This window comes from Rhea pennata, chromosome 1, assembly GCF_028389875.1.
Source record: "Rhea pennata isolate bPtePen1 chromosome 1, bPtePen1.pri, whole genome shotgun sequence".
NCBI classification, from domain to species: Eukaryota; Metazoa; Chordata; class Aves; order Rheiformes; family Rheidae; genus Rhea; species Rhea pennata.
In genome coordinates, this window is record NC_084663.1 from 151,008,965 (window position 1) to 151,035,980 (window position 27,016).

At 45.6% G+C, this 27,016-nt stretch overlaps 1 protein-coding gene across 1 annotated transcript in view; it reads left to right on the forward strand.

The window, feature by feature from the left end:
- Window positions 1-3,141: 3,141 nt before the first annotated feature.
- LIMS1 (LIM zinc finger domain containing 1) overlaps window positions 3,142-27,016 on the forward strand; it is a 75,689-nt gene continuing 51,814 nt past the window's right edge. The window contains exon 1 of the mRNA XM_062601650.1: window positions 3,142-3,227. Coding sequence (XP_062457634.1) covers window positions 3,190-3,227 — 38 coding nt within the window. The 5' untranslated portion in view covers window positions 3,142-3,189. The remainder of the gene's footprint in view (window positions 3,228-27,016) is intronic.

Genomic DNA, 27,016 nt, shown 5'->3' on the forward strand with positions numbered 1-27,016 from the left:
TAGAGATCAAATAGTGATCAAAGTTTATTTGTTCCTACAAATGAGCTGTAAAGAAACTATTAATGCTGAGCAGAAATGTGAAACCTAAATAATTTGTTAATTGTGTATTAATTAAAGGTGTTGCTAGGAATGTTCAGTTGAATGCCTTGTGTTCAAAAATTATTCATACTTAAATGATCAGAAAACATTCAAGGATGCCTTTGCTGCTGCTTTAACTTCATCACTTTGAAGGTATGAGATGAAGAACACTGACAGTGTTTACAGTTGAAATCCATTGATTATATTAAGATAAACAAACATGTAGCTGTTAACAGGCACCCGGTCAATAACAGTATGAAGACGAATAGCATCTGCCGTTTCATGAAGTTCTGAGAAAAAGCAAAAACTAGAGCAAATACGGCAATCTGAAGTTGACAGGAGACAGGATCCCTGGTAGTAAATCCTAAATTAGGTCTTTTTTGCTTGACAGCCTCTGTGTTTCTAGACAGAAGCCTTTTCATAAGGAAGATCTACCAAAAGCCTTACTACAGCTGAAGAGAGATAGTGAAGATTATACAGCGATATTGAATTTTTCAGTGCCTGAGCTCCTATTTACTCTAAGTTTCTACATATCATTATGACAAACCCGTAAAATACTTTTTCAGGTAATGAAAAAGAACTTAATGTAAAGATAGTGATGCATGTGATCACAGCTGTCGCCCTACTGCTGAGACAGGCCATTGAATTCTTTCACCAAGCAGTGTCTTTCTTGTCTGCCTCTCCAGGAACCTTTCCTTCCTCCTTTTTTCCCCCATGCCTACAGCAACAGTCTTGTTTCTTCGATGTCAGAAATGCTGATAATCTGTATAGCTCTGAATGCACGGAGATTCGACATGGTCGTTTCTGCCACTGCTTTTAGACTGCCCACATAGTACTGCATGTTGGCATTTTAACAATAATGGAAGAAGAACGCTTAAAGTGCTCTGGAACAGAACACCACAAGCATACGTTGAATTAAAGCTGTTTTTTACTCCAGTCTGGTATGGAGGATGAAAGTTTTTTTTTTTAAAAAAAAAAAAAAGAAGAAAACAGGAAAAAAATATAGGATTAATGTTGTCATCAAAATGCTGGTCTGGAGCCATGTAAATTCTTGCTCTGCCACACATTTCCTCTGTGAGCTTAACTTCTATTTCTCTGTCTCTGTTCCTTTGTCTGCTGGGGATAATGGCACTTATCTTCCTGATACCAAGTACATTAGTAGAAAGTCCAACTGAAGGACGATTTTGTAAGCAGAAATAAGGCAGATTACCATATATGTATTTTTTAAATTGCATTAGAAGGAAATGGTCACAGCCTCTCATTACACTGGACTGGAATAGGTGGCATCTTTCCCTCTGAGTTTGTGGTGTGTGTTTGTGAATTCAATTAAATCAACTGCCAGAGTAGTCTGGACTACGTTTTGCAAGTTAATCAGAATGACAGAGTGCTCTAATACCATGTTATAGAGAATATCAGGAATTGGGATTACTAATGCAGGGGAAAACAACATGAAAATGGAAATGAGACCCTAAAGTCAAGAGGCAAATTCTCTGTGAAGTGCAGAGGTTTGGGAGGCAATCACTGATTTGCTAAAGCCCCTTGGTACAGCACTTTCCGAAGCTGTCAGTACTGCGTGTTTGATGCATATACCTGTTTGGAGGAGGCTCTCACACTCCCTGTTAGTCTGAGATTACATTGCTAGCACGTTATACTTTAGGGCTGTCATCTCTAAAGCCACTGGCAAGCACGGTGCAAAATTCACTTGCTATTAAATCTATTAATTACTTTCTAAAGGAAGCACCATAGAAGCTGTGCTCATTGATGTGCCCTGGCTGTTAATTGATTTCTTGGGGTTTGCTGCCCTTTCAGTCCCATGTGTACCACCATACGGGGCAAATAAAGCTCTGCCCAGGTGCCGTCGTCTCCATACCGTGCTCTTCCTCGGCACTCAGCACCTGGGGGCCTGCCCCCAGCAGCTCCCTCTGAGAGCTGGGATGTGGGAGGCCCCTAACTCACTTCAGTCAACGTGAGGTTAATTAAAGACATTCGTGAAGCTGCCTACAAGCAGCGGACTGCCCAAAATTGATTAGGAAAAACCGTAAGGGCATTAGTACTTTCAGCTGGCACAGAACGAGTACTCATCTATATAGATGATACAAGGAAGCCCTGCTGACAGACTCATTAAAATGAGTGCTTTTCTTTCTTTCTTTCTTTTTTTTTTTTTTTTTTTTTTTGTGCGGGGGTGGGGCGTAAACCATCCCTTTCCTTTTCTGAACCATATAGTTTATTTTGCCCTTTGTACAGACAGGCAGTCCCTGCAATGCTAATGTTTTGCTATGTTTGGCTTCCTAAATGTGGCAAGCAAAGCTGTGCCATGCCAAGGAGCAGCTAACCAGCAAGCTGGCAGTCTGGTGTTGCTATATTCCTTTAAAACTGCAGTACCACCCAGATCCAAACTTGCTTATTGTACAGCGATCAAACATCTTCGGGGAATCATTCCAGCACATTTAGATTCTTTTCCTGGTTAATAACGGACACTGAAATAGATGTATTTCACAAAAACGTAGTTCAGGTTATGCCTTCTGTTGTGTACTCATTTGTACCTGCCCACGTGGATTTTCATCTGCCTGGCCTATTCCCCAGGTGTCCTGTCCCCTTACGAGATCTCTTTAATCTTGGCAATCAAATATTACCAGCTTTTCATTTTATCACGCCGCTTCCTTGTTCTAAGGGTGGTAATACGAACAGCTTAGTAGCTTTTTTTTTTTTTTTTTTTCCTCCTTCTTCCCAACAGACTGTTTTAATTTGCTCGTTAACTCGCTGAAAAGTTGAGCGGTTGAGGAGGAGGAGGAGGTTGTTTCTGTGCGGGCGAAGCAGGGCCTGTGCCTTCAGGTTCGGGGCAGCTCCTCCGACGGATCCCTTCTGCTACTCCTCGCCTTGTGCAGGGGGGTGCTGCTGTCCCCCCCCCCCCCGCCCCCTCACCGCTGCTCGTTTTAAAAGCAGCACTGGCTAAATAAACCGCATTTTCGCTCTGGCAAGGCACCGCGGGCTCCCGGCGGCAGCGGCGGCGGGGCGGTGCCGGCGGCGGCCCCGCGCCATTACGGCCCGTCGAGGCTCCTCCTCGCCGCGGCGGGCGGGAAGGCGCCGGCGGGGGCAGCGGCTGCCGGCAGCATGCTGGGGGTGGCGGCAGCGGCGGGGATGACCAACAGGTAGGAAACCCGCGGGGGGCCGCCCGTCCGCGCCTTCCCCCCTACCCGCCCTGGCCACCCGCCCGCCGCCGCCGCTTTGTCTCCGCGGCGGCCCGGCCGCTGTCACCAGGTGCTGCCCGCTTGCTCGAACCCCCCCCCCCCCGCCCAACCCCTCGAGGGGGTGTTGGGGGGCCGTATCCTGCCGTGGGGCGCGGGGGCGGTAGCGGGGGGAAGCGGCCCCGTCGCGGAGCGCTCAGGGGCTGCGGGGGGGGCGCCGAGGCCGGGAGGGTTGGGGGGGGGTGTGTGTGTTTAAGTGTTAAAATGTGGTGTAACCCGCGGTGTTTGGGGCCTCTCGGCAGCGCAGCGCTCCGCGGGGCTGCCGCGCGGAGTCGGTGCTCTGGAGGAAGGCTCGAGTTTGGGCCCCGCTTGTGTCCCAGCAAACTGGGAGTGAAAGGGAAAACTCCCGTTTTTAACCGAGAACGGGGGTGGGTGCAGTGCCGCTTGCAGTAAAAGGCATCCTTTCCCCGGGGGGGTGGTTGTTTTAAAGCTGCGGTGCTGAACAGCCCCGGGCGCGTACGTGCCGAGTGTGATGCCGCCCGCTCGGTGCGCGTCCCGCGGTGGCGGGGTGGCCCTGCCGCGGGGAGAGGTTGGTGGCGATGGGCTGCGGAGGAGGGCAGGGCTGACGCGCTGGCTGCCCCGTATTTCGGATGGGAAGGAATATCCCGAATTAAAGCACCCTGCGTGCGTTGTGCCGACGCTTTGCAATCTGTTTGTGTTGGGGGGCGGGTGAGGGAAGGGAAGCGAGGGGGTTGGCATCTCATCCCCGCGGCGGCGCTGGCCTGGGCTGCCATAATTTGCTCCTTATGTCTGGGTTTACCAAGGCATGTATAAATGATGGATATTTTTTTCCCTCTCTTCAGTCACTCGGACTCCCGCCCGCTTTCTTAGCGGGTCGCAGGAGCTTCCTGCACGTTGGGACCGCTCAAGTGGCAGCGTTGGCGCTACGAGCGCGCGTCCGCCCTGCGCGCGTTGCGCGGGCAGGTGCTTTGGCGGCGGCAGAGAACCTGCCTCGCCGGGCAAATAGAGCAGTTACATATTTGGCACCTACCCTGCTGAAGCTGTCGGTAAGCAGGCCAGCCGGGCTGCTGGTACACACTTACCAGGATACGAACCAGGCTGCGCCCCCAGCACGGTTAGAAATGCGGGGGCAAAGCCAGCTCAGAGCTTACGCGCGCTGGATCTTGCCGAAATGAAGCTCGGACGGGCTTTCTGGTGGGAGCCCACGGCCGCACGGAGGTGCCCGGGAGGAGGCTCCTTCGGCGCGAAGCAAAGCACGGCGGGTCCCGCAGCGGGCTGGCCGGTGGCCGGCCGAGGTCCCGTTGGATCTGCGCTCCAGGCGCTTGGAGTCGTCGGTTCCCGCAGAAGCGCGGCTGGGAGGGACGCGGCGGGCAGAGCTCGCCCGGCGTTGTTCCCGCAGGGAGAGCTGCTTGGGAGCGTTGCTGGCAAAGGGCTGCTTCTGTAGATAATCCCCGTTCGTTGCCATCAAAACAAAACGGGGGGGGGGAGGGATTTGTGCAAAATAAATTTTTGCTTCGGTGGGATGCGAGGGGAGGAAATGCAAAATCAGGGTATCTTCTTGTTTTGACGCTTTGAAAAAGAAAACGCTAGAAATGCAAATGTTTCACTCAAAACGACTTTTTAAACAAATACAAGCTGATCTCAAAAGCTTCCACATACTGAAACTCCCAAGCGATTTCAGGTCCTGCCTTTTTGTTCTAATTTAGGGAGTTAACATAATCTTGAGTTTTAGGGAAGAAAAAAGAGGTTGCTATCCAGATTCTGTACGTGGGCTAGGATCAGACATCTGGTGAGCAGGTATGCATACAGGATTCTTTATTGTTCTAAGCAATGTTTGCTCTGAAATACAGCCCTTAATTAATTAATTTATTTGTATCTCTGTCTTACGGAGGATTTCTGAACTGTGATTGTCGCCACTGTTGTTGTTTTGCTGCTCGCAGTCTGCTCCTGTGACCTGAAGGCTGTTACCCAAGGGCACTGGGCCCTGGACCTCGGTGTTGAGGTGGCAGAGCGGACGGGAGCCTAAGGTCCCTCACCAGAGAGAGGGTTTTGGCCGGAGGGGAGACGTGCGGTTTGCCTGATAACTGCAAGGACGTTGGGGAGCATCCTGTCATTCAGGATTTTGGCTGCGCTTCTTGGTGCTGATAGCTAGTTGGTGTAATGTTTGCTCGTTATATGAATATCCTCCTATTGAATCAGGAAGAACCCAGACTTCAACATCTGAATGCAAGATGCAGTTGTGTGATGTTTGGGTCGAGAGTGCATGAGGTGTTGGAGGCAGGAGGAGAGGCAGAAGAAACCACAGGTTGAGGGTTTTTGGCCACCAGTTTTTCCAACTAGTTGTGCTGAATTCATCTTGATGTCTTACTGTTGCAGTAAGTTTCTCATGGCATTCAGAGAAAAATATTAGTTGGCAATTCAGAGTAACTATTATCTTAAGCATTTGTAGTTTTATAATGCAAAAAAAAAGTTTTTCTTACAGCAGTAAATACAGGCCAACATGCATTAAAATACTGAACAAAGAAATCTCCTCTGTATTTGAAGAATAATTGTATTTGAAAAACCAATATAGACTAGTTTGGCTTATAGATCTCGATCCACTAAAAAGTAAACTGTGAAGCTGAAGACTGTAAGTACTTTAGAGCATTTGCTTTTGAATGCCTTGATAAGGGACTCCATAAATAAGAAGCTATATGTGATACTGCAGTAAAATTGTAATTGTAAACCCACAGGTCTCTCTCTCAGAACTGGCTCCATATGGTTACTGCCAGGGAACCATTAATGGCCCGTAATATCCTGAGGATGGCTTGCATAGTTAACACACTCTTTTTCAAGTTGCAATAAAATATTTATTATCGAAGCACTTACAGCAAGCTTTTCAGCTCTCACCGAGTGTGTCACGTTAGACATCCTGCTTCGTCTGGGTGTTGTTCTGTTCCAAATCCCATTTGAAGGCTTCTCACGCCACAGTTAATGCAGTCTCTTAATATTTTTCAGTGCGGAGACACTTTAAATATTTTCTGTGTTAAAAGCAGCTTGATTGTTGGAGGGAAAGTTACTTATGTAAGGGCTTTCCGTTGTGGCGAGTCCTGTTGACAAGGAAAATCGAAATGACAGTTATGTTTTGTTAGCTGAAGTCTTTTATAAGCCGCCCGTCGTGTGAGTAATCAAACAACCATGTACGTGGTCTTTTGTTCTTATCATTTTTAGTGATCTGTTGCAGTGTGCCTCACAGGTACAACTGCAAGGAGGGAAGCTCTGGTGCTGAGGCAGAAATGTTGAGGCATTACAGGAATGAAAGGATGGGAACATGTTAATTTAACTTGACAACAAGAGAAAACATAACATGGGACTGTAGCATGAAGTAAATGCTTTTTTTTTTTTTTTGTGGACAGGAAAGACCTGTCTGTGAAAACAGTCAAGGTACTGTAATTTGTGTGGCTGGTTCAGTGTACTTCTACAATTCGTTATGTAGAAGTGTTTAGTTAAATCTGTCTCACCAACTGGAGATGTTGGTGAGTTCCTCTGGGCAGAAATTGGTGGTCAGTCTAGTGGCAAACTATTTATAGGCAAGTGAACCTCTTGTCTGCAATCTGAAAACTTGTTCCTGTTTAGGCACTAAAAAGTACCTAAATGGCGTGTTTTTGAGCATCGTAGAGGTACGTGATAGTAAAACCTTATTACTGTCCCCTCAATGCATGAAAATAGTGTTACGCTAGGACTATCACCCTGTGTGAAGTTTTATGCTCTATGTTTTTCATGTTAATTGCTTTTCCTTGAATTTTAAGCAAGAAGTCCTTGAATTCAGGCACTGATCATCCTTTTTTTCATCACCTTTTACTGCATTCAAAAAATACCAGCCACCCCTACAGAATTTGACAGGGAGATGAATGCTTAACCCGTGTTGGTTTGCGTTTAGGTTTCAGGTGGCTCCGGGCTGCCCCAGGGCTGGGGAGCGGGACAGGAGCCGCCGCCGTGCAGGGACGAGGCACCGGCTGCCCCTCTCGGAGGGGCAGCGGCCCTGAGCACTCACTTCGTTTCTCCTGGCACGCTCAACTTCCAGTCTGGGAATGAAAAATACAGTTTGGCACGCCGTGCTGGAAAGCCTGCCAGGCCGCGCGGTAAGGAGGAACGTGGTCCTCGCAGGCTCGGAGCTGAATCAGCAGAGCAGCCTCCGCTTGCAAAATCCTCTTGTTTTGGTAAACGCTCTGTTACGAGGAACTGCAGATATGTAGGTACATATTTAAGTTTGTAGCTTTGCAGATGAGAACCGTGCGCTTCTAAGCTGTGTTGATAGCAGACTAAACTTGTGTTTTGTGGCAGAGAGAGAAGCTTTTCCTTGTGAAATGTGAAAAAGACTGGAGACAATATATGACCAGCATTTGCACTTGATTAAGTACTTTATTTTTACCCAGGCCTGCTGGTAAATGAGCTGCCATTCGCTCAGCAGGACCTCCTTCCTCAGATCCAGGTCCGCCCGGTTTTGGGAAGTGGGACAGACCTTGCCTGCGGCCAGGAACTGTGCGGGGGCTGCGCTCCTTCCCTGCAGCAGCGACGGCAGAAGAGTTTTAAGTGAGTGTCGGTCTGTGCGGCCGCTGGCAGGAGGTGCCCCTTCCCCATGTCTCATGCCAGCGCGGATGCTCGTGTGGCCGCAGTGAGCTGGGTCAGGGAATTGCTCCGGTTGGAAACTCATGGCTAGGTAGGTAGATGCATAGATTTAAACTTGGGTCTGTCTTGCTTGGGATCAGTTCCCCAACCTTATGAATGGTGGTGATGTGAAGGAAGGAGGCGCGGGAAGGAAGTGGAAATACCCATGTTCGTGGAAACATGGAGCAATGCCCGACTGGCCGGACCATGTAACCGTGGCTTTGGAGAATGATGTTAAATATGGGATTCCTATGAGGAGATTTGGGATCCAGCAGGACCACGCAATGTTTATTTGTGGTCTGGACAAAGAATGGAGGCTGCATTTGAATATCCCTGGTGAGAACGGGGTGCTACCATGCCCTAGCAGCCTGGGAAAGGGGTCTGCTGCTGGCAGATGGTTCAAAGAGCCCTGTCTTAAGGGAAATGCCTCTCATAGTGGTTTCATCATTGCTATCACAGAACTAACTTGCACAAATTCAACTTCAGGGGAGGGAGACCCCGTTTCTTGTCCCCGTGACAAGTAAGTGCTAGTCAGAAAAGGCATGAAAAACAGCAGCACATCCATGCTTTCTTAAATGTATATCTGTTGGCCTTTCATGGCTTCATAGGAAATGTTCTGAATCCACTGCTTTCAAGTTTTGGAGAAACTGAAGGCTTATCTCTTAGAGTGCTGTTTTCTGCAACACTCTAGTGTTACTGAAAAAAAAATGCAGTAAGAGCTCTATCCCTGAGCTTTTACAGGCTAAGTCCAACTGTGCATAGAGACAGAACTCTGGGAAAGGGAGCTGCTAGCTAACGTGGCTGCTTTCTTGCTTCTCTCAAGAGCTGTGCTATGGAGACACTGCAAGCTATTCTGTGAAAGAGTATTTTGATGGGAGTTTTCACTGAAGTCAGTGAGGCCAAAAGAAGTGTGAATGAGATGTTTCTGACAATTGCTGTTACGGTTTTAAGCATCCTAGGGAAAAAATGTTCTTTTCCTCCCTTCTGTGTTTCATTTTATATACATATGCAGTTGCAAGATACAGGTAATATGCTGGTTATATTAGAAGGGAATTGAAGAGGATAATTTTAAAGTGGTGGTGTTAAGAAAAAGCTGACTTCCGAAATCTTTGTAACTGCATTCACATTTTTTTCCTTTTTGTTGGCCAGCTTCAGGAAATGAGAACATTCTTTTGGCTTGTCATGCCTTAGTCGCTTTATGTATACTTATATATATATAAATATGTTAAAACATCTGGAGATGTTTGTTTCAGGGAGGTACTTTTTTTGTATTAGGGTATCTGAGCTTTAAATGCTTGCACACAGTTTGATGTTTCCGAAGTTTCCCGTACTCCTTTCATTATAAGAATATATGTACTGCTGTATGGAAACTCTGGGGAAGTATACAAGTAACATATGGAATGTTTGAACAAATAAGTAAAGCCTTTAAAAGACAGTGAGAATTTGCAATTTTTTTTTTCAAAAATTTAATTATTTAAGCTGTTAAATGTCAGTTGCGTCCAAATCTGTCAAGCATCAGCCAAGTATGTTAGAAGAAAAAAAAACACACAAAAGAGGTGAGCAGGAAAATTCTAGTAGTTTTTTTCTTGTTCTTTTTTTTTCCTTTTTTTTAAAGGAAGTAATTAAAAGATTGTTATACCCATCTCTGCTGCTCGGAGACTGCCACACAATTGGCTTTTGTAGTGCTCAGAGTGAGTGGCAGGGTGTCCTGCCGCCTCAGCTCCGGGGTCACCCGGGGACCGTGAGACCTAGTTTAAAACAGGGGGAAAAAAAATCTATTTAGTTTAACTGAAGGCCAAATGTTTTGCTTCTGTGTCGGGTGGGAGAATTAGGAGGGAAAAAAAAAGAAAAAGTTTCCATCCTCTGCTGTTTAGCGGAGCTGCACTGAAAACAGTGGGAGACCGGCAAACGAGGAAGCCGCTCATGACCCTGGCAGGAAGCAATAGCGGGGATGGCTGATGAGTAAAACAGGAGAAATATCCCCCGCGGGGCTTCTCGAGCCGGCGCGGCCGCGGGGGAGAAGAGGGTCTCTGAGGGAGCGCGCGCCCGGCTGCGGCGCCCCGCGGGGGAGGCAGGGCCGCCCGGTCCCCCGCCGGCGGCCGAGGAGCCCCGTGGGCAGCAGGCGTGCCCGCTGGCCGAGGAGGGCGAGCCCCCGGGTCGCTCCCCGGGCGGTCGGCTGCCTCCGGCCGTCCAGCAGCGTGCGCTGAGCCGCCTGGTCCTCGGCGGGGGGGACCTCGGCCTCGCGGGGGGAGGCCCCCGAGCGGCTAAACCTCGTCGGCGCGTGGGTGCTTTGAGTGACGGCACGGAGCGAAGCCTCCTCCGGGCCGGGCCGGCCTTGGCGTTCGTCGTGGTTCCCCGGTCGGACGCCGCAGCGCCGGCCCGTCCCTCGTGCCCCCGCGTGGCCCTCGGCGCGGCGTGCGGGCGCGAAGGACAGCCCTGGCGGGCGTTCGGGGCCGCTCTTCCTCTCGCGGTTCCCGCTAAAACTCAGTTCGGTTAGGGGCTCTGATAAGGAACCTCTTGGCGATTAATTGTTTCGGCTGTATCCTGGCTTGCTTGTGAATTCCTTTGATCTTCTATTGTCAGCGGATTATAGGGGAGTGGAGGGAATAAAAAAAGGCTTGCTTGTTGAAATAACTGCATAAATATGGTCTGTGGGGTACGCGTCAGAGTGCTTATCTTTCTGAAGAAGTCCACCTCTTTTTGCCCCCTTAGTATGCTCGTCTGCCATGCTGTTCAGAAGAAGCAGTGCAGCTTTTATATGTATATATACATACACACAGTTTGTCAAAGAAATAGGGGCGCATTTTTTAAAATAATGAAAGGTCTGTGAGGCTTGTTGTTTTGGCGCAATTCCTGTTCACTCAAATGTTTCAGGTTTGTTAAAAGAAGAAAAGAAGAAAAGAAGGAAGGGAGGAAAAAAAAAGAGGAAAAAAAAAAAAAAAAAAAAGCAGCCCGCTGAGACAGGGCAGTCCCTGAGGTAAACTCGTGGATTTGCCGCAGTGGAATGAATCCCCTTCTGTTACAACCTGTAGCAGTTACAATTTCTCTTTTTTGCAGAGAAAAGGCTCCCTACTTCCCCGGGCATCCAGCTCACGTGACGCCTCTTATTAAATTACGCGTTAAACTGCGTTCGAGGCCAAGCCTGGAGCTCGGTGCCTTACGGCTGCAGCACCGAGCTGTCGGTTTGTCGTGTTTATTTTTGGAGCGCAGGGCAGCGGGGGTGTGTTTTGTATGACTTTGCAGTCAGATGAAACAGCAAAGGAATGATGAAGTATTTCCAGCAGCTAGGTGCAGTGAAGAGGCAAAGTCCAAAGTTTCCAGTCTTTGCGCAAGACTGGCTGGAAAAGCCGCGTGCCCGGTAAGGCGGTGCGGAGGAGCTGCCGCCCTGAGCGCTTTGGTTGGACCTGAAGGGAGTCGGGGAGTTTCTGCGTTACGCTCCCGGCGGCGAGGAATATTTGAGGAGCTCAGCTAAGGCCGCCAGTGCTCCTCTAGGGGAGGGCAGTAACGAGCTCTGCAGGCTCCCCTGTGAGTCAAACCCAACTAAGCAGATGCTTTTGTTCGTGCCTGTTACTCCTTTTCCAGCCTGAAGTTTTTTTTCAAGAGGGTTTTGAGGCAGGATTGTATTGAATTGATTGCTGGGCCAGGACTTCATTTCAAGAAGCACACAAAAAAAGAAATAAAGTGCTATTTTAAGTGTTACGTGTTAGCAGTGTTGCTTCGTTTTGCTGTGGGTAAGGCTTTTTGAAATTATTTCCTTTTGCATTCCATTAGCTAAACAATCACAAGCACAATCTCTTATGTTTAATTGAATCTGAGTCACAAATATAGAAATCAATATTTTTTTATCATTACCGCACACAGATGGATAAACAGTGCAGTTAAGATCCTTGATGTTACCCGTGGGAAAATTTCTAGAACTTGATATGATGAGAGAGGCTCCAGGAACAGTAATACTCCATTATTGCTCAGATTTCATGACAAAGCTTTCTGCTCAACTCCTTTTATTTTATTTTTTTAATAGTTTTGTGAACCTTTAAGAGAGACATTCAGGAAATTTAATGCTGTTGCACAGTGCCGTTGTCCTGCTAGAGAAGTTTCAGGATAAACAGAATCTCAGGGTAGGAAGAACTGTGAAACAGCGTTTTGGTGACATCTGAAGTAAAATGGATTCAATCATTTTATCTGATAGATTCTGATGTTCTTGAGTAGCTGTGTAGTGGTTTGATTAACGTAGTGGATTTGACGTAAGTCCTTAAACATACGGTTAAGCGCGTGCTGCGATATTACCTCCCTGCATGTACAAAAGTACTCACCAGAGTATTTCCCTTTGCAGAGGGAAAATTGCGGGGAAGGCGGCTAGGTTGAAAGTCACTGCGTGCGCGTTGGAGCTGCTGCTGGTCTAGCAGCGAGTGCTCCGATGGGTTGTGTGGTGGTAGCACGGGCTGTCGGGATCGTCGCTCCTCCTCTCAAAAAGAAGGAACGAAGACGGTGGAGATTCTCTTCTGTCGTGATACCCGTGCAGGCGTCGAGGAGCGTGGTGGCACTGAAGTCAAGCAGAGGATTTGTTTCCCGTGCGTTGGATAACGTTCTGCATTCAGTTCCTATTACAGTTGTTTATCAGTGCCTACCACCATGGTGGGGAGATAATTTAATGTAATGACTGAATCCAGGCCATCTGGTGCGTCATTTATCCCGCTTATTGAAAAAATGTTTGCAAAATGAACGGGGCCATAGTTCCAGCTTAAGAGATTTTCCAGCAAACTTGGAAAAAGTTATCCACACTGTGTTTGTGGTTTAAATAACTATGTTCTTGTAGCTGGTCTTGAGGATGCAAACGAGACAGGGTCTACCTGAATTAATTATAAGAAAATTCATAGTTTGTCACATGCTCTTCTGCATACTGTGGAAATATACTCTAAGGTTCAAGAAGCCAAAAGTGTTCATGCCAATACTTGATATTTCAAATTGTAGCACTGAAGGTCCTATTAGTGCTTGAATATAAATGCTGCAACGTTGTTAGCATTACTGCATTTATTGAAAACTTTTGTTTCATTTGCTTTTTCCCTTATAATATGAACAGAAATCAAGGAAGATGAGTAGCTCATAGTGTTTGTCTCAAATATTCTTCCCTTAAATATTAAAAATTTACAGAAAGAACCCTTTTTATTTTAACTGAAATTAAGAAATAGTGCAATATATTTACATTAAAATAATTGGATTAAATTCTTTAGTGTAGTAATACTTTATACACCTGATCACACAGAGCACTTAAAATCCTGAGTTGGCACGTCCTATTTCCTGCCTGCATTCACCCCTGTAATGAGTGACTGACACAAGTGTTAAACTACTCTTCTATATTATTCTTTTTTTTAAGCTTTCTTCCAAGCTTTACTATCTCTTTATTTGAAGTGTATTCTTCAAACCAATTGAATAGGTAAGAAGAATGGCAGGGAAAAAAATTGCAGTATTTTCTTAAGTGATTGTACCACAAATTATTCCATAACTAAATCTTAGTTTGGTGTGTACAAGCAAAGGTATATAAATAAATACAGGATGCCTTTACTTAAATCTTTTTTTCTGAAGTAAGAAATACATCAAAAAGAGTTACCATCATTTTAAGCCTCTCTGGACAATGGTATTTCATCAAAAATATTGTGTTGAGCTGTGCTTGACTTCTGTCTGTTGTCCTCACAAATTGCTGTCACTGGTGTTTTTTTCTTAATGATGGAAAGTTACAGCTGCCTCTTGGCAGGATGACTCTGCCAGTATTGTGATAGAAGCCCGTGGCATTATAAATCTGGGCGAGAGGAGGAGTGGGAAATGGTTTCTTGGTAGAAGTTATAGCCATGATTTCCAGAATCCTCCTGCCAGGCGTTTCAGGATGTACTTAGCGAACTGAAGTGCCCACTTTGCTCTTTAGCTAAACAGTAGCTAAAGTTTGTGCTAACAAACGCGTGCTTTTACAGAGGACAGCTTTAATACTTCATCAGGCTAAACAGCAGCAGTGCCTGTATTTTCTTCTTGAGCATGCGGCATGAAGCCATGCGATTAACTAATTGCACTGACAACATATTAGAGGGGAGAGAGAGAGGAAACTGCAACTAAAATCAAGATTTTTTTTTTTTTTTTTTTTTTTTTTTTTTGCTTATTCATCAGTTACCAGGAGCCAAACTGAGGTCACTTCTGGCTAAGTGGCCAACATGCTACTGCTTGCTTCCCTCTGGAGTTTGCGCTACAAAGTCTCCTTCTGAGCCACCCCTCTGGCTGTGTCCTCAGGAATGTGAGACTGGGAACCCAGTGAGAAGAGGGGTCAAACTGCCCTGCAGCCGTGCAGGAGCATCTTCTAGGAAGGCAGAAAGGTGTCCACCCCTTGAAATTAAAAACCGTGTGGGAAGGAGTCAGAAGGCTTTGTTTGCATTTCCATGTCAAAAGGGAAGCGAGATCGACCACCAGCAGCCTTTTGTGTTTTTTAAACAGAGCAGCCTTTGCAAAGAAATTTTAGAATTCAGGTGGTTTACCTCTTTTTTTTTTTTTTCCCTCTCTTCCCTCTTCACAGTGGTTTGGAAATACTGGGAAACATGTTTTTGTGTTTTAAGGCAATTCCCATCCCTCCTTTTATTTTTTTTTAAACTCTACAAATGTCAAGGATGTCAGTTTTGTCTTCCCTGCCTCCTGTAACTGGAAGATTTGAGGCTCGCCTGTTGGGGATGGATATACATGTGTCTTGGTACTAAACCATGTGCGAATGTGCCCAGGTGCTGTTGGTCCTCTGTCATCCCTTTTCATGCTGTCATTTCAATAGCTTTTCAGACAGATGAGACCTAGGCAGGATCTGGATTTCTATTGGAGAATATAAACTGAGAAAAAGGAGGGGGAAAAAAAAAAGAAGTTTTGCTTAAAAAGATTGTCCTGACTTATCTTGTTGCCAGCTTCTGTTACAGATGTTGAAAATGTTACCCTTATACAGGTGGTTTTCCATTATTCAGAATCAACTTGCTTTAAAATCTGTAGGTGATATGTTGTTAACTTCACTGAAAATAGATTAGTGGAGTTTTATGACAGTTCCTCCCAATTGCATGTATATTCTCTATACAATTCTCTATTTATAGAAAATACTGTATCAATAAAATGTAACATTTAGTTACCTTGGGCATGTTTTTAAGTACACAGAAATACCTCCTCAAGCCCTGTTTTGATCACTTGTTGCTTAATGTTTCTGCTAATACGTGCAAACGTTAGTAGTTAGAGAGATTAACTGATTCTCTGCTGATGAATTTCAGTGAGGCTCTTCCAAATGTCATTGAAGCAATTGAAATTTTGTAGCTCTGTTCAGTGGGGCTTGGTTTAGATACAACTGTCCATAAACAGAATGTAAATGGCCAAATTAACCAAAACGCATGATAGTACTTGGAAAATAATTCCATAGTCTTTGAAACCTTGCTTTTGGACATCAGGCATAGAGATGAAATTAACTGTTGAGTTGGCTGTGTCAGTATGGTACAGTACCAAAGGTTGGTTTGTAACAGCGGGAGGTTATGGCTTGGGGGGTTATTTTCTTAATCTGTTGTTCCTCATATTTAGCAAAGAGCAGCTATTCATTAGATAAATGGGTATAACGTGCTTGCCCAGTGTTACATGCGTGTGCCCGTAGATAAATGCCTTGAATTGAAGGTATTTTAGTTTGGATTTTACACTTGGTAAAGTATATCTTGTGTAATTTTTGTCTTACTTATAACCAGTAGGGCTGTTTCAGCTTCTTTCATACGTAAGATCTGAATTTAATTAAAAAGTATTTGTTTTATAATATGATCTAATGGTTTTAGTCTTGCCATTTTCTAAACAGATCTTGACAACACGGTTTTGTTAGCACAGTTGAGTCTGCGTTGTTTGGCAAACTGTCATGCTCAGTTAAGTATGAGAAAGAGAGCGGAAGTTCAGATCTGTAGACTGCTAAAAGCTGGTCAGTGGGGGTCTGCTTGTTCAGAAGATTGGTGCCTAAATGACGATTTTGTTTGTCTTACACAGTGGAGTATTAAAAGGTCAGCGTGGGAAAAAATAACTTTGTATAATGCTGAATGTTAAGTTACAAAGTGGAAGGTATCGTTTAATTTGCACGCATAGCCCTGTGGCTTGGACCCCTTGCTGGCGCTCACTTGGCAGGTGACCTGCGGGTGGTTCTTTCAGCTTCGTTGCAAATGGTTGCATATGCTAACCAAGGAAAAGGTGCCCTTTAATGAGAGTTGTAACAGAACCTCGTGAGCTCTGTGGAGCGAATTCTGCATCAAGTTTGTTATGCTTTTTAAAGAGAGCTCGGGTTTCAGTTTGCAGTGGGGTTCCTACAGTTAGGTGGAGTGCAGGCGCACTTGGACCTTCTGCAGCTGAAACCCCTCGGGTTCCTGGTGGTCGGCCTGTGCCCTTTGCTGCAGGGCATGGATGGGTCAGTTCGGAGAAGCAGCTATCTGTGCTGCAAGCTGGTGGTATTTTGCAGTAGTTTAAAATTAAAAAAAGCCAGAACACCAGCTCAAGAAAGGGAAAGTAGGAGAGAGGTGTTAGGCTTTCTAACACTGATGATTAAGTGATGTGCATGAGTAAGACTGCAGCCAGGAGGACTGTATTTATACATCAGCATAGCCAAGGTGATTTTAGTCATTTACTTTGAATCCTACGAGCAGAAGGTCACCGCAATGTCTGGCAAAGCGCTTCTGTAGAGAAGAGAAGAGAAGAAACACTAATAGTTGTAACGTCTCTCACTGTGGTTTCTAAGATGTCTGGTTTATTTGAACTGCTTGTTCAACGTTTCTTGTATTTGCATTATAGCAGTACTTTTCAGTGACGTTAGAAGCAGCGTATTGGTGTTTAATGATAAAATACTATTTCTGTTCATTTGGTGTCATCTCCTGCTCTCATTAACCAAACTTCATTCTCGACAACCATAATGATTTACCCATTAAGTTGCCGAAATCATGATTTGCATGTGTGTTGTGTTTGTGTTCCTAATGAATTTACGCAAGGCAGGTGATTTCTGCTGAATGATGTGTACTAGTTCTGGCTACTCAGCAGTACCTATTTTCTTCTTTATAAATACATGTGTGTATAAAGGGAATGGTTGCAAGGCCATGTTAGGACAGAGGGTACAGGAGCAGAACAGTGGCAACTAAACATGGTATTAAACAGCTGATTGCAGTACTTTGATGTTGCTGGCTATGGACTAAAGCCTCAATTTCCACATGGCAGGCCTATAGAAAGTGTGTCTTACAGAGATCTCCTGTGTGCAGTACTGCAGTAATAACGTTCCTAAAGGTGAGGGGTGGGAGAGGGAGCTCTTTGATTATAATGACTGTTAAAAGCAGATGAAATGAGCTGCAAGCCCAGCAGAACATCTCTGCTGCAAGATGTCTCTTCTCTCAGGCTTGTTTTTCAGCCTTGCAGCCTTCAACGGGAGGACTGGGATGAGGAAGCAGCTTGGTTCATCCTGGTCTCTGTTCTCAGGTCAGTCGCAGGTCCAGTCTCCAGGCATAGCTGCTCCCTTAGCTCTTGCAGTAGTAGTCTAGCCTCACAGTTGTTTGTAGAAATGCTTAGATATGGGAGGAGAGGAGGAAAGGATCTTCCGAAAAATGACTTGACCAGCTTCAAGTTCGTTGTTTTACCTGTGTTGTTGGTTGGAGGGCTTCATGTCAGTCCAAGGGATCCCCCTTACAGCTCTTCAGGTAGGACACTGGGTCTTATCTGGCCTCTTCCTGAGTACTCTGAAAGGGTGAGAGATGGTTGACCACAAAAAAGTGATGTCTGCTTGGGAGGTTTAAAAGCTTGTTCTTTGCCCAGTAATTGGGGAAAAAATGTCCATGAAATGCCCAGCTTCATGTTTAAAGTCAGCCAGCTGTTTTCTAAATTGTTTTTTGAGGGAAGGTTTTGGTGATCTACTCAGAAGAGTAATCCAGGGAATCCAGACTTCTAAATTTCTAGAGTATGTTGTACATGGCCTTGAGATTTAAAATGTTATTGCAGGAGTACAAGCTAGTGTTTTTAGGTATGCTGTGTTCTAATTTTTCTAAGTATTGGCAAATTTCATTTACGCAGCCGTAATTCTTATACCAGTTTCTGAAATAAAACATTGTTGGGGATGTTCAGGGATACGCATTACGTGCAAAGTTGCTTAGACATAGTTTTATACCCATTAATGCTGAATATTTGTCCTACCATCCTACTCAGCAGGACAGACTGGCACCAATGATATTTCTGTAGAATTGGGCAGAGCACGCAGTCCAGAGTTTCTTGAGGCTGTCAGTTGTGGGAGAACTGATGATGACATTATACTAGTAGATTTTATCACAGAGCAGGTCACCTGTCAATGTTTTTAATAAATCTGACATTGGAAGTGAAGTTCCAACAGTACTCTGCATCAGGTTGCTTCAGCATTTTAGATAATGTGAAATGAGCTGTGCATCAACTATGTTGTTGAACTATGATTTCAAAGAGACTGTAGCTTGCTGAAGGTCAAAGAGCAGAGCCAGGAATGGTATACAGATTTTGTTGTTGTTGTTTGGGAAAGAGAAAATTTAAACAAACACAAGCAGCAAACAAGCACAAACTGTAAACAGAGGAAGCCTTTGCTTTACCAACTCTCGTGCTTGAAAGAACATCAGTAATGGGTGCTCTTGAACTAGCATCCATCTCCTGACTTAGGAAGATAAGATTCATGTTTCTAAGTGATGTCTCTTTTCCAATCCCCCCCCTTCTTAAAATAACTTCAGTTATAGGTTGATTGGACTGATTTTTCTCTATTTGGGAAGGTGCCTTTGAGCAATCTATAATCAGGCCAATATTAATGTAAGTTTAGAGAAACCTCCTGCCCCTGAGGTAAAAGATGCTGCTCTGAATCAAAATGTGTGGCTTTCTGCTCAGATGGTGAAGATAGCGTAGAGGAGTCCCACCAGTGGTGTTAATGCCTCCCTTTGGGTAGATTTGTGCTCTTTGACATGGTTGACATATATACATTCGTTGAGCTTTTATTTTATAAATATATTTCTATTGTACTTAATCCAAGTACAAATAATGTATTAATGAAGATTTTCATAGCTTAAGGGAAATCTACTGGAAATCCTGTGGCTGATTTGACCACAAGGGAGGTTTTATTTTCGTTTGGATTTCTTCCCTTTTTCCTCTTATTTCCAGTACCTAATTACTGTTCTCTTGTTCCTGGCACTGGTGGTTAGAGGTGAAGGCCAATTTCATTTTCCTAAAAGCTTTTTGCATCTCTAGGTTGAAAAGTCAGGAGGTAGTCTAGAATTTAAAGGAATTTTGGACTGAGCCATCTTGAGTATGTTCTTCATGGAAACTGGATTTAATTTGCAGTTTTAGTTACAGGATGCATCAGAGAACTACTAGTTTTAAGATTTCAGTTTTATTTTTTTCCTGATAAATGTGAAAGTTTAGTGAATATTTAAACCTGAATTTATAAGCTACTTTTTGTAATGATTCTAGGAACAGAAAAAAAAGGCTTACAAATCCCATTTTTGCAGTCACTGTGCATCTAAAGCTGTTCTCAGTGATTTCAGTAAAAGTTCAGAGGGATTACTCCAAGCATCTTTTTGAAGGCTTTCACACTGGTCTCACTTCCATTTCACACAAAATGTGTAGCATGGGCTTTATAGTAGCATCTCTCTGCCTGTCTTTCTGGCTGTATCACTGCCTCGAATCCATTTGCTGGAATTTCGCACGCTTTCTTTTCCAGTGTTTACTGCTAACCACCATGTTGGTCTCCGTTTAGCTCCTGCGGCTGCTTTTTCCCAGGGTCTCCCGCTGAAGGATGCGCCTGGAGTTGCTCCTGTGTTGCGGGGGCTGAAGGCTCCCACCAGAGTCTCACACAAATCCCCACTGAACTGTTTCGTCTGCAGCAACGGCAGGGAGTTTAACTAACTTGAAATGCCTCAAAAGCAGAGCAGCCAGGACCAAAAATACGATGTGGGATAAATTAAAGTACGTGTTCAACGTCGCATCTATTACTTACTTCTCTCTTTCACCTTTCTCCATTTTCGTTTTAAGCATTTAGGAGAGGCAGTGTCTTTTCAAGTTTTTGTAATTGCCCAGTATATTTTTGAAGGCTTTTGTATAAACAAAAAAATAGTCAAAGAAGGTATGTCTTAAAACTTTAGTTGTAGTAAAAGGCGCTATTGTGGCATTAAATAGCATGTATCACCAACCCCAGCCTGGGCTCTCTGCTGTGCCTCAGCCTGCTGGTGGGACGTTTTCTCTTCCCTATTTTTATGTTCGTGGTCGGGGAAGGAAGAAGGATGGCAAAAAACCTCCATGTTGTCCCCCGTCACCCCTGCTCACAGGCTGGACTGGCAGAGGTGTGCTGCCTGCACCGGCGGGTGCACCCTGCCCCTGCTCTAAAACGTGGGCAGCGTCGCTCCTCCCAGCCCTGGGCTACGTGGTCCTGAAGCTTTCCGCCTGCAAATCTAGCATTTGCGTGGTTGCAGAGTGAAAGAGAATAGCTTGTCGATTCAGCAAAAGCCGAACCTCCAGGATGAAGGAAAAAAAAAAAAAATAAAGTGGGTATCAGTGTGCCGATCTGACTTGCTGGGCAGCCACGTAATCGTGGTGCGTGTCGTGACACTGGGAGCGGGGAGGAGGAAACGCAAGCTGAAAGCGGGTCCTGCTGCTGCTGTAAATCACGGGAGCAGCGGGTGCAGCTGCGATGCTGGTGGCCCTGGCACCTGCGGGAGCCCAGCCCAGCCCGGGGGCTGCGAGGAGCCAGCCTGGGAACTGGCTTCGCTGGAGCCTCTGCAAGGAGATTTACTTCCGCAGCTGAGCTCTCCTCCGTGAAGTGCAGTGTGGTTTTAAAAAACAAAAAAAACACATCCTCTACATTTTTTTTTCCCTAACGTTGAGGGAACCAAAATTGTTTTTCCAAGTATGGTTTCAAATGAAAAAGCTTTTCTTTTTCTTTTTCTTTTTTTCTTTTTTTTTTTGGTCAAACACACTAGTGGAAAAATTGTTGAATATTATTCAAAGGTTTTTTTGTTGTTCCCCCCACACACCCTTGACTTACTCTTTACTTTGGACTGCTGCCTCATTTTTCAGTAGTAGACCAGAGCCTGTTTGAAAAAGGTCTATTAAGCAAGCAAAATAACTTTTAAAAGATTACTTCTGTACTCTTTTTATACATTAACCAAAAGGGAAACACCTTACACATAAACACAGGATTAATAGTTGCATATTATTGACACTGTCATGATCTAAAAATGGTAATAAAATGGAAGTGTTGGCACTTTTTTGCCATCCTGAATGAATTCAGTTGTATACTGTATTCAAAATAACTTAGCATCCTTACAGCTGTGTCTTACTTAGAAAGCAAAAGAGTAAGTTTTGGAAGCAACTTATTTCTTTTATTTGAATACCTAGTACACAAAATTAGCATTTACTTATGTACAACGTGGAGATTTTGGTGTCTCCTGCTAATTCTCATGTTCAGAATAACTCATCATCGTGGTAATTTGAAAGAAGTAGTTTTTTATTTTTTTGAGCTGGATGGTTGTAGTGTTTTCAAATGAGTCTTGGTAAATTTTGAGTATCTATGGAAGTCTCATGTTAGAGCACGTTTCTTTCTGGGGCTTACATTTTACTCTTATTCCTATTGTTGTTGTAAACATGTAACTTAGTGAAAGGGAATGATTAAGGAAAAAATAAGCATTGAATTCTAAGATGAGAAGTTCTGGTACTGCCCTAATCCTTCCACATTTGCCTTGTTTTCCACTCAAAGTTGTCTGTACCTTACCTCACATATGCAGTTGCAGCAAAAGAAAGTAATTAATATTTACATGCTTTTCTGAGTACATGACATTCCACTGAACTTGCTATTTTTAGGGCAGTTCAAAGTAGATAGAAGGAGAAACTGGAACATCTGTTGTCAGAGGAAGCGGAAACGATGTGCCAAAAATCCCGCTACAGACCGGTACTGAGTTTAGACCTTACTGTTTTAACTGTTAGGGCTTTTCGAGGCTACAAGGTGACGCCAACTGCGTTCTTCATCCGAGGCCGTTTGCATGCAGAGCGTGGTGCGTAGTTGCAGTCCCCCCGCGGCTGCGTGTCGAGTCCCTCCTTTCTCACCCCCGTTCTTTCACGGAGGGCGTGTGGCTGCAGAGGCTCCTGCAAGCCTTCTCAAGGGGAAACGCTTCTGGGAAATACCACACCCCGCTACTCCAGCGAGGGCTTGCGCCACTCGTTAATTTTGGTTACATCTCTCGCTCTTCCCCTCCTCCCCACCCCCGAGGTGCGCTGTGCCTGGGAGCGTTTGGGGGATGGCACTGGGATAAGAGCTTGCACGGTGGGGTGATACCAGAGGGCAGAGGACCGTTGCTGTGTCTGTGTCCCTCTTTAATCAGTGTCCGTGTAACTCGCAACTGTAATCTTCTCTGAAATTGAACATAATAATAAAAAAAAAAAACATCCCTCATTTAAATCCAAACGAGTGTGGTTATCTCATCTCCTCCAAGTCGGCTGAAGACAGCTCTTAAACCACTGCAGTCTTTTTGTGTGAACGAATGCATTTCCTCTGCTGGCTGTGCATGGGCCCTCAGCTTTTTTCCATTAACCTTCCCCCAGCAGAGCCCAAGAGCAATGTTTTTTCGCGTTTGGTGGCCTCCTCAGGAGCCATAACTGCACAAGGGTAAAACTTGATCCGTATTTTAGTCCCTACCAAGGGAAGCGTGCCGTAGGGGAGCTGCCTGAGGAGGCCTTTCCTGGGAAAAGGATGTTGCAGAAGACTGGATGAAATATAAGGATGTGACCTCCTGCTACCCCGCTCTCGTTTTCTTCTCCTGTCTGCTTCACGGTTTGCCCGTGGGTCTCTTCAGTTAGTATCGAAATGAATCGCTTGGGTGGCAGCGATGGCCTGCTAGGGGTCGGGGTGCGGACCCCACGTCCGTCGCCGCCAGCTGGTGTCACCTAGCTGATGGCAGAGGAGTTTCTCCCGTCTTTCCCCCTGCCGCGTGTGCCAGGTGAGTAGGGCTCCGCGAAGCCCAGCCCGCGGCAGGGGCGGCCTTGCCCCCTGCCCGGAGAGAGGAGTCCCGCCGGTAGCCGTCCCGAGCTGAGCACCACCGCTTCTGCGCCTCGCTGGAGGTGGGGCTCACCCAGCGACGAGGAAGTTTGCAGCCTGCTGTTAATACGAACGTGGCTGTTTGGTCTCTTTCTTTTGATTTGAATGGAAACTGGTAGTCTCCGAGCGCGGGCAAAAGAGCTTATCAGCTGTTTTCTTTCATAACGTAAAACGCATGGTATCCGGTGCCACGTTTCGTTTAGGCAGGCTGGTTAAAGGAAGGAAGTGCTCAGGGCTAAAGTATTACAGGCTGGGAAGCGGCATGACTAAGAGTGGGGGCCAGCTCCCCAGGGTGGGGGGGGAGAGCATCGCCGGCCAGGCGGGCCGTGGTGCTCGGGTCTGGGAGGCGGGAGGTGGGGCTGGCGGCAGCCGCCCGCCCCGAGGGTACCCGCTCCTCCGGGCGCCCCTTTCCTCTCCAAGCAGTAACTCCTTGGCCTCTGGGGAGGGGAAAAAAAATTAGAAAAGAAAATAAAAGAGAGAAACGCGTGCCCGGGCATTAGGGAGGAAGGTTTCCTCCTGTCGGCGCGTGGCCGTGTCCCCGGGGAAAGCGGTCGCGGGTCGCCGCGCGCTGCCGTGCCTCGGCCTTTCGTGCTGTCGCCTCCCGCCGCCGCTTTGCGAGGCAGCCGCGGCGCGGCCCCTCTCCCGGGCGGCGGGGCGGGTGGCGAGGGAAGACGGGCCGGGGGGGAAGGAGGCGTCCGCGGCGCTCGGGGCGGCGCGGGTGCGCGCGGCGGCCGCGCCGAGGAGGTGAAGCTGCGAGAGCTGCCTCCCGCTTCCTTCGGCAGCAGGCTCAGTTTGGACGGACCCTCAGCTTTGCTCGCTTGGATTTATTGCTTCAGTCGCGCTTCCTCGTTGCACGCTTCTGGAGCGGCAGGCCGCAGGCGGAGAGGAAGTAATCGGCCTCTCTCGCAGCTTCGCGCAAGCATATAGGCAAAGGAAAGAGTAGAGAAGTCCGACTGACATCTCTTGTCTGGCTGTGCCACCGGGCTGGCTTGCAAACGGCAGAGTCCTTCAATCTGACCGGCAGCTGGGTTGCAAGCTCAGCTGAGGCTGGACTTGAGTGCTTTGCTCCAGAGCTTTGCGTTTCTTATCTTTTTGTTTTGTTTTTTCCTGCCTGAGCTTTCTTCCAGGCGGCAGGCAAGCCTGGATCGGGATTCGCTTCTCTGCACCTCACCCTCTCCTTGACCTCTGAAAAGCTGCGTTGCCTCCCCGCCGGCATTCCCAGGCTGTACCTTGAGCGCAGAAGCACATCCCTGGTTTATAGATGAGCTTGAGGGTAGCTACTTCGAGTACCATGAGATGCTCAGACATTAGAGACAGAGCTGTACACAGCAGAGGGAAGCAGGCCGTGCAGGACTGCAGTATGTAAAGAGGTTAGTCATTTGGGGAGTGTGTTTCCTGCTTGGACGTGCCCTTCTTCCTACCTTTAGAATAGCAAAATCAGGTAAAACTGCAAGAGGAACACAATTCTAAGCTTAAAATATATTTAAAATATAGTGGAATTGCAAAAAAAAAATTTTTTTTGAAAGTTCATAATAAGCATGAAGGTGATGGAACTTGGTTTATAGTGGAGTAGTACCTTAGATATCTTGTAGCTACTACTGCCCTGCTTTGCTGTCTGGAGCCCCCTTGCTGTTATTCAGGGTAAAAAGAACCAAACGATGGCATCAGCTTGGAAAGCTGTTTCGTAGCTGCTGGCACTGGTAACCTTTTCTGGTAGCAACTACACTGCTACTCAGCTTTGTGCTTGTAAGGTCAAATAGAAGACTTCAGCAATGATTAAAGATAGGATTGTCTTTGTTTTTCATCTTCTGAAGAATAACCTTTTGCTTCAGTACAGTGCTGTTATGTGTATAGCCTTGCACCTTCCAAGTGCAGTCATTTAAAACCAGTGATAGGGAAAATAAGTCCTTGGATAACCCACCCAAGGAGAGGAGAAAAGTACTCAGGAAAGAAGAGAGAGTGGGGAGAGACCAGAAGTCTGCTTGGGTGATGGAAAGGGAGCTGGATAAAATGTTAATATGATTGATGCGGATGTATGATCCCAGTGCTGTTGAACTGAAGGGGTTGGGCAGTTTATTAGGGTTAATGCACTGAAACACAGGGAAGGCATGCAGATTAGCAAGAGCTGTCTTGTGAGAAGAAATCCTGAGGCTGTTTTGACCTTCAGAAAGCATGCTGCATGTATTTCTGATTTGTGAGAATGTGCTCTACTTGGAGAAGACGAATTTTGCATCTCCCAGTATAGCGGGGCAGAGAGTTGGGGAAGGGGCAGGAGAGAGGAAAGCAGCACAGCAGGTTGAGGTGGAAAAGTGAATAGTAAGCACAGAAGTCTTCCATCTTATATTTGCTAACAATTTCTGTTGCTTGTGCAGTATACAAGTATGCAAAACAGTATGCAGTCAAAACCTTCAAGACTGTTTCATATTGAAACATCCATTTATTCAAATATTGAGACCCTGCTAATAATGTGAATGTGGTCCCATAACCGAAGTAGTTATTCTTAGATAGGTTATTTAAATCTGAGAGCCCACAGAGTCTCCTGCTGAATCCTTAAAGTAGTTTAGAGTCTTTGAGTAAGTGTCTTGTGAGAGTTTGTATTGAGAACACTTGAGATTTTAAAGCATGAGTCACACTGTATTTTGCCCTCCAAACAATTAAGCTCTTTTACTGAGCTCATCTTCACAAGTTTGATGTGTAATAACTTGTTTTTTCCTCCATGAATGCTGCTACTCCCTCTATTTATTCCTTTAGTAGTGGTGTTAAATACCTTTTAATGAAAAAAGGTTTTTGCCTGTTGCAGACAGTCAGTAATCCAGAAGTTTGAAGTAGCATGGAGAATTGCCACAAATAGCATAGTTCTGTGGAACTTCCTAATCTAGGGCATTGAGTAAATCGCTTTTGAAACAAATACAGTCTTTGTAATAAGTTTGTTTTTCTGAGGGTTTTCACTGCTTTATCAGGCATGTGTTTATGCCCCAGCTTCTCTGTTGTGTTGTTCAGCCCTGACCATATGGACCTTTCTCTGGTAGGCAAGTCTGGACAGATGGTACCTGGCCTGATCCCTTCAGCAAGAAAACTGAAGAAGTGGAAGACTTGAAGAAAAGGTCAATGTCAGCTGACGTTGGAGGTGCCTTCTCCACAAGCCGTGCTGCTGAGATATTGCAAGAGCTGGGCAGTGGGTCACGTTCCTGAAGTGCCATGGCGAGAAACTTTCCAGTGATCCAAAGCTATTGCTGGGACGAGGCATTGGAGAAGTAATTTATATTATTGACTCCTGCTAGGTGAGATAGGGAAGAGTGTCCTATTTTAAACTGTAGCATTTCCTAACTGCAGGAGAGATCTCCGCTTTGCAAAGAGTTGTTAGAAGAAGGCAGAGTGGTGAAAGGAGGCCAGCTGGTGCCTTGTTTGCTTCAGAGCTTTGGGAATGAGATTCCTGATCTAGTGCCAGAGAATTTGGGAGGGAAGTGACTACTGGTAGTGTTAGTCAAAATGTGATTGCTGCACATTGTTCAAAGGGATTTTCTTTGGCACTCTAGAAGGATTCAGCATTATCTCATTTCCCCTTTCAAGTAACGCTATGGAAATGGGAGATCATTAATGAAACTGCCCATCATACACTTTGGTGTCAAGGCATGTGCCTCATTCCGCATACTGTTTCTAGCTTGAGGTAACTGGCAATAAATGTAGCCAGAGTAGGGCCGAAATGTGTAAATAATGTCTTAAAGGAGGTTTATCTTTTGGTCTTACTGTATCATTCCACCAACATAAACATAACATGCCATTTTGCATTTCAGTAGTAGGTTTTATTTATTTTCCCCTAGCTGTCACTGTTACTGTTTAATCCTTAAAGATAATAGCAATAAGCAATAATAATGTTGATAGCAATATGCAGTAATAATGTTGAGGAAGAATGCTTTTCTCCATATTAATGTCAAACACTGTGTGATAAAATTTCTGTAGTATTTTGGCTTAATAGTGTGGGTATGGT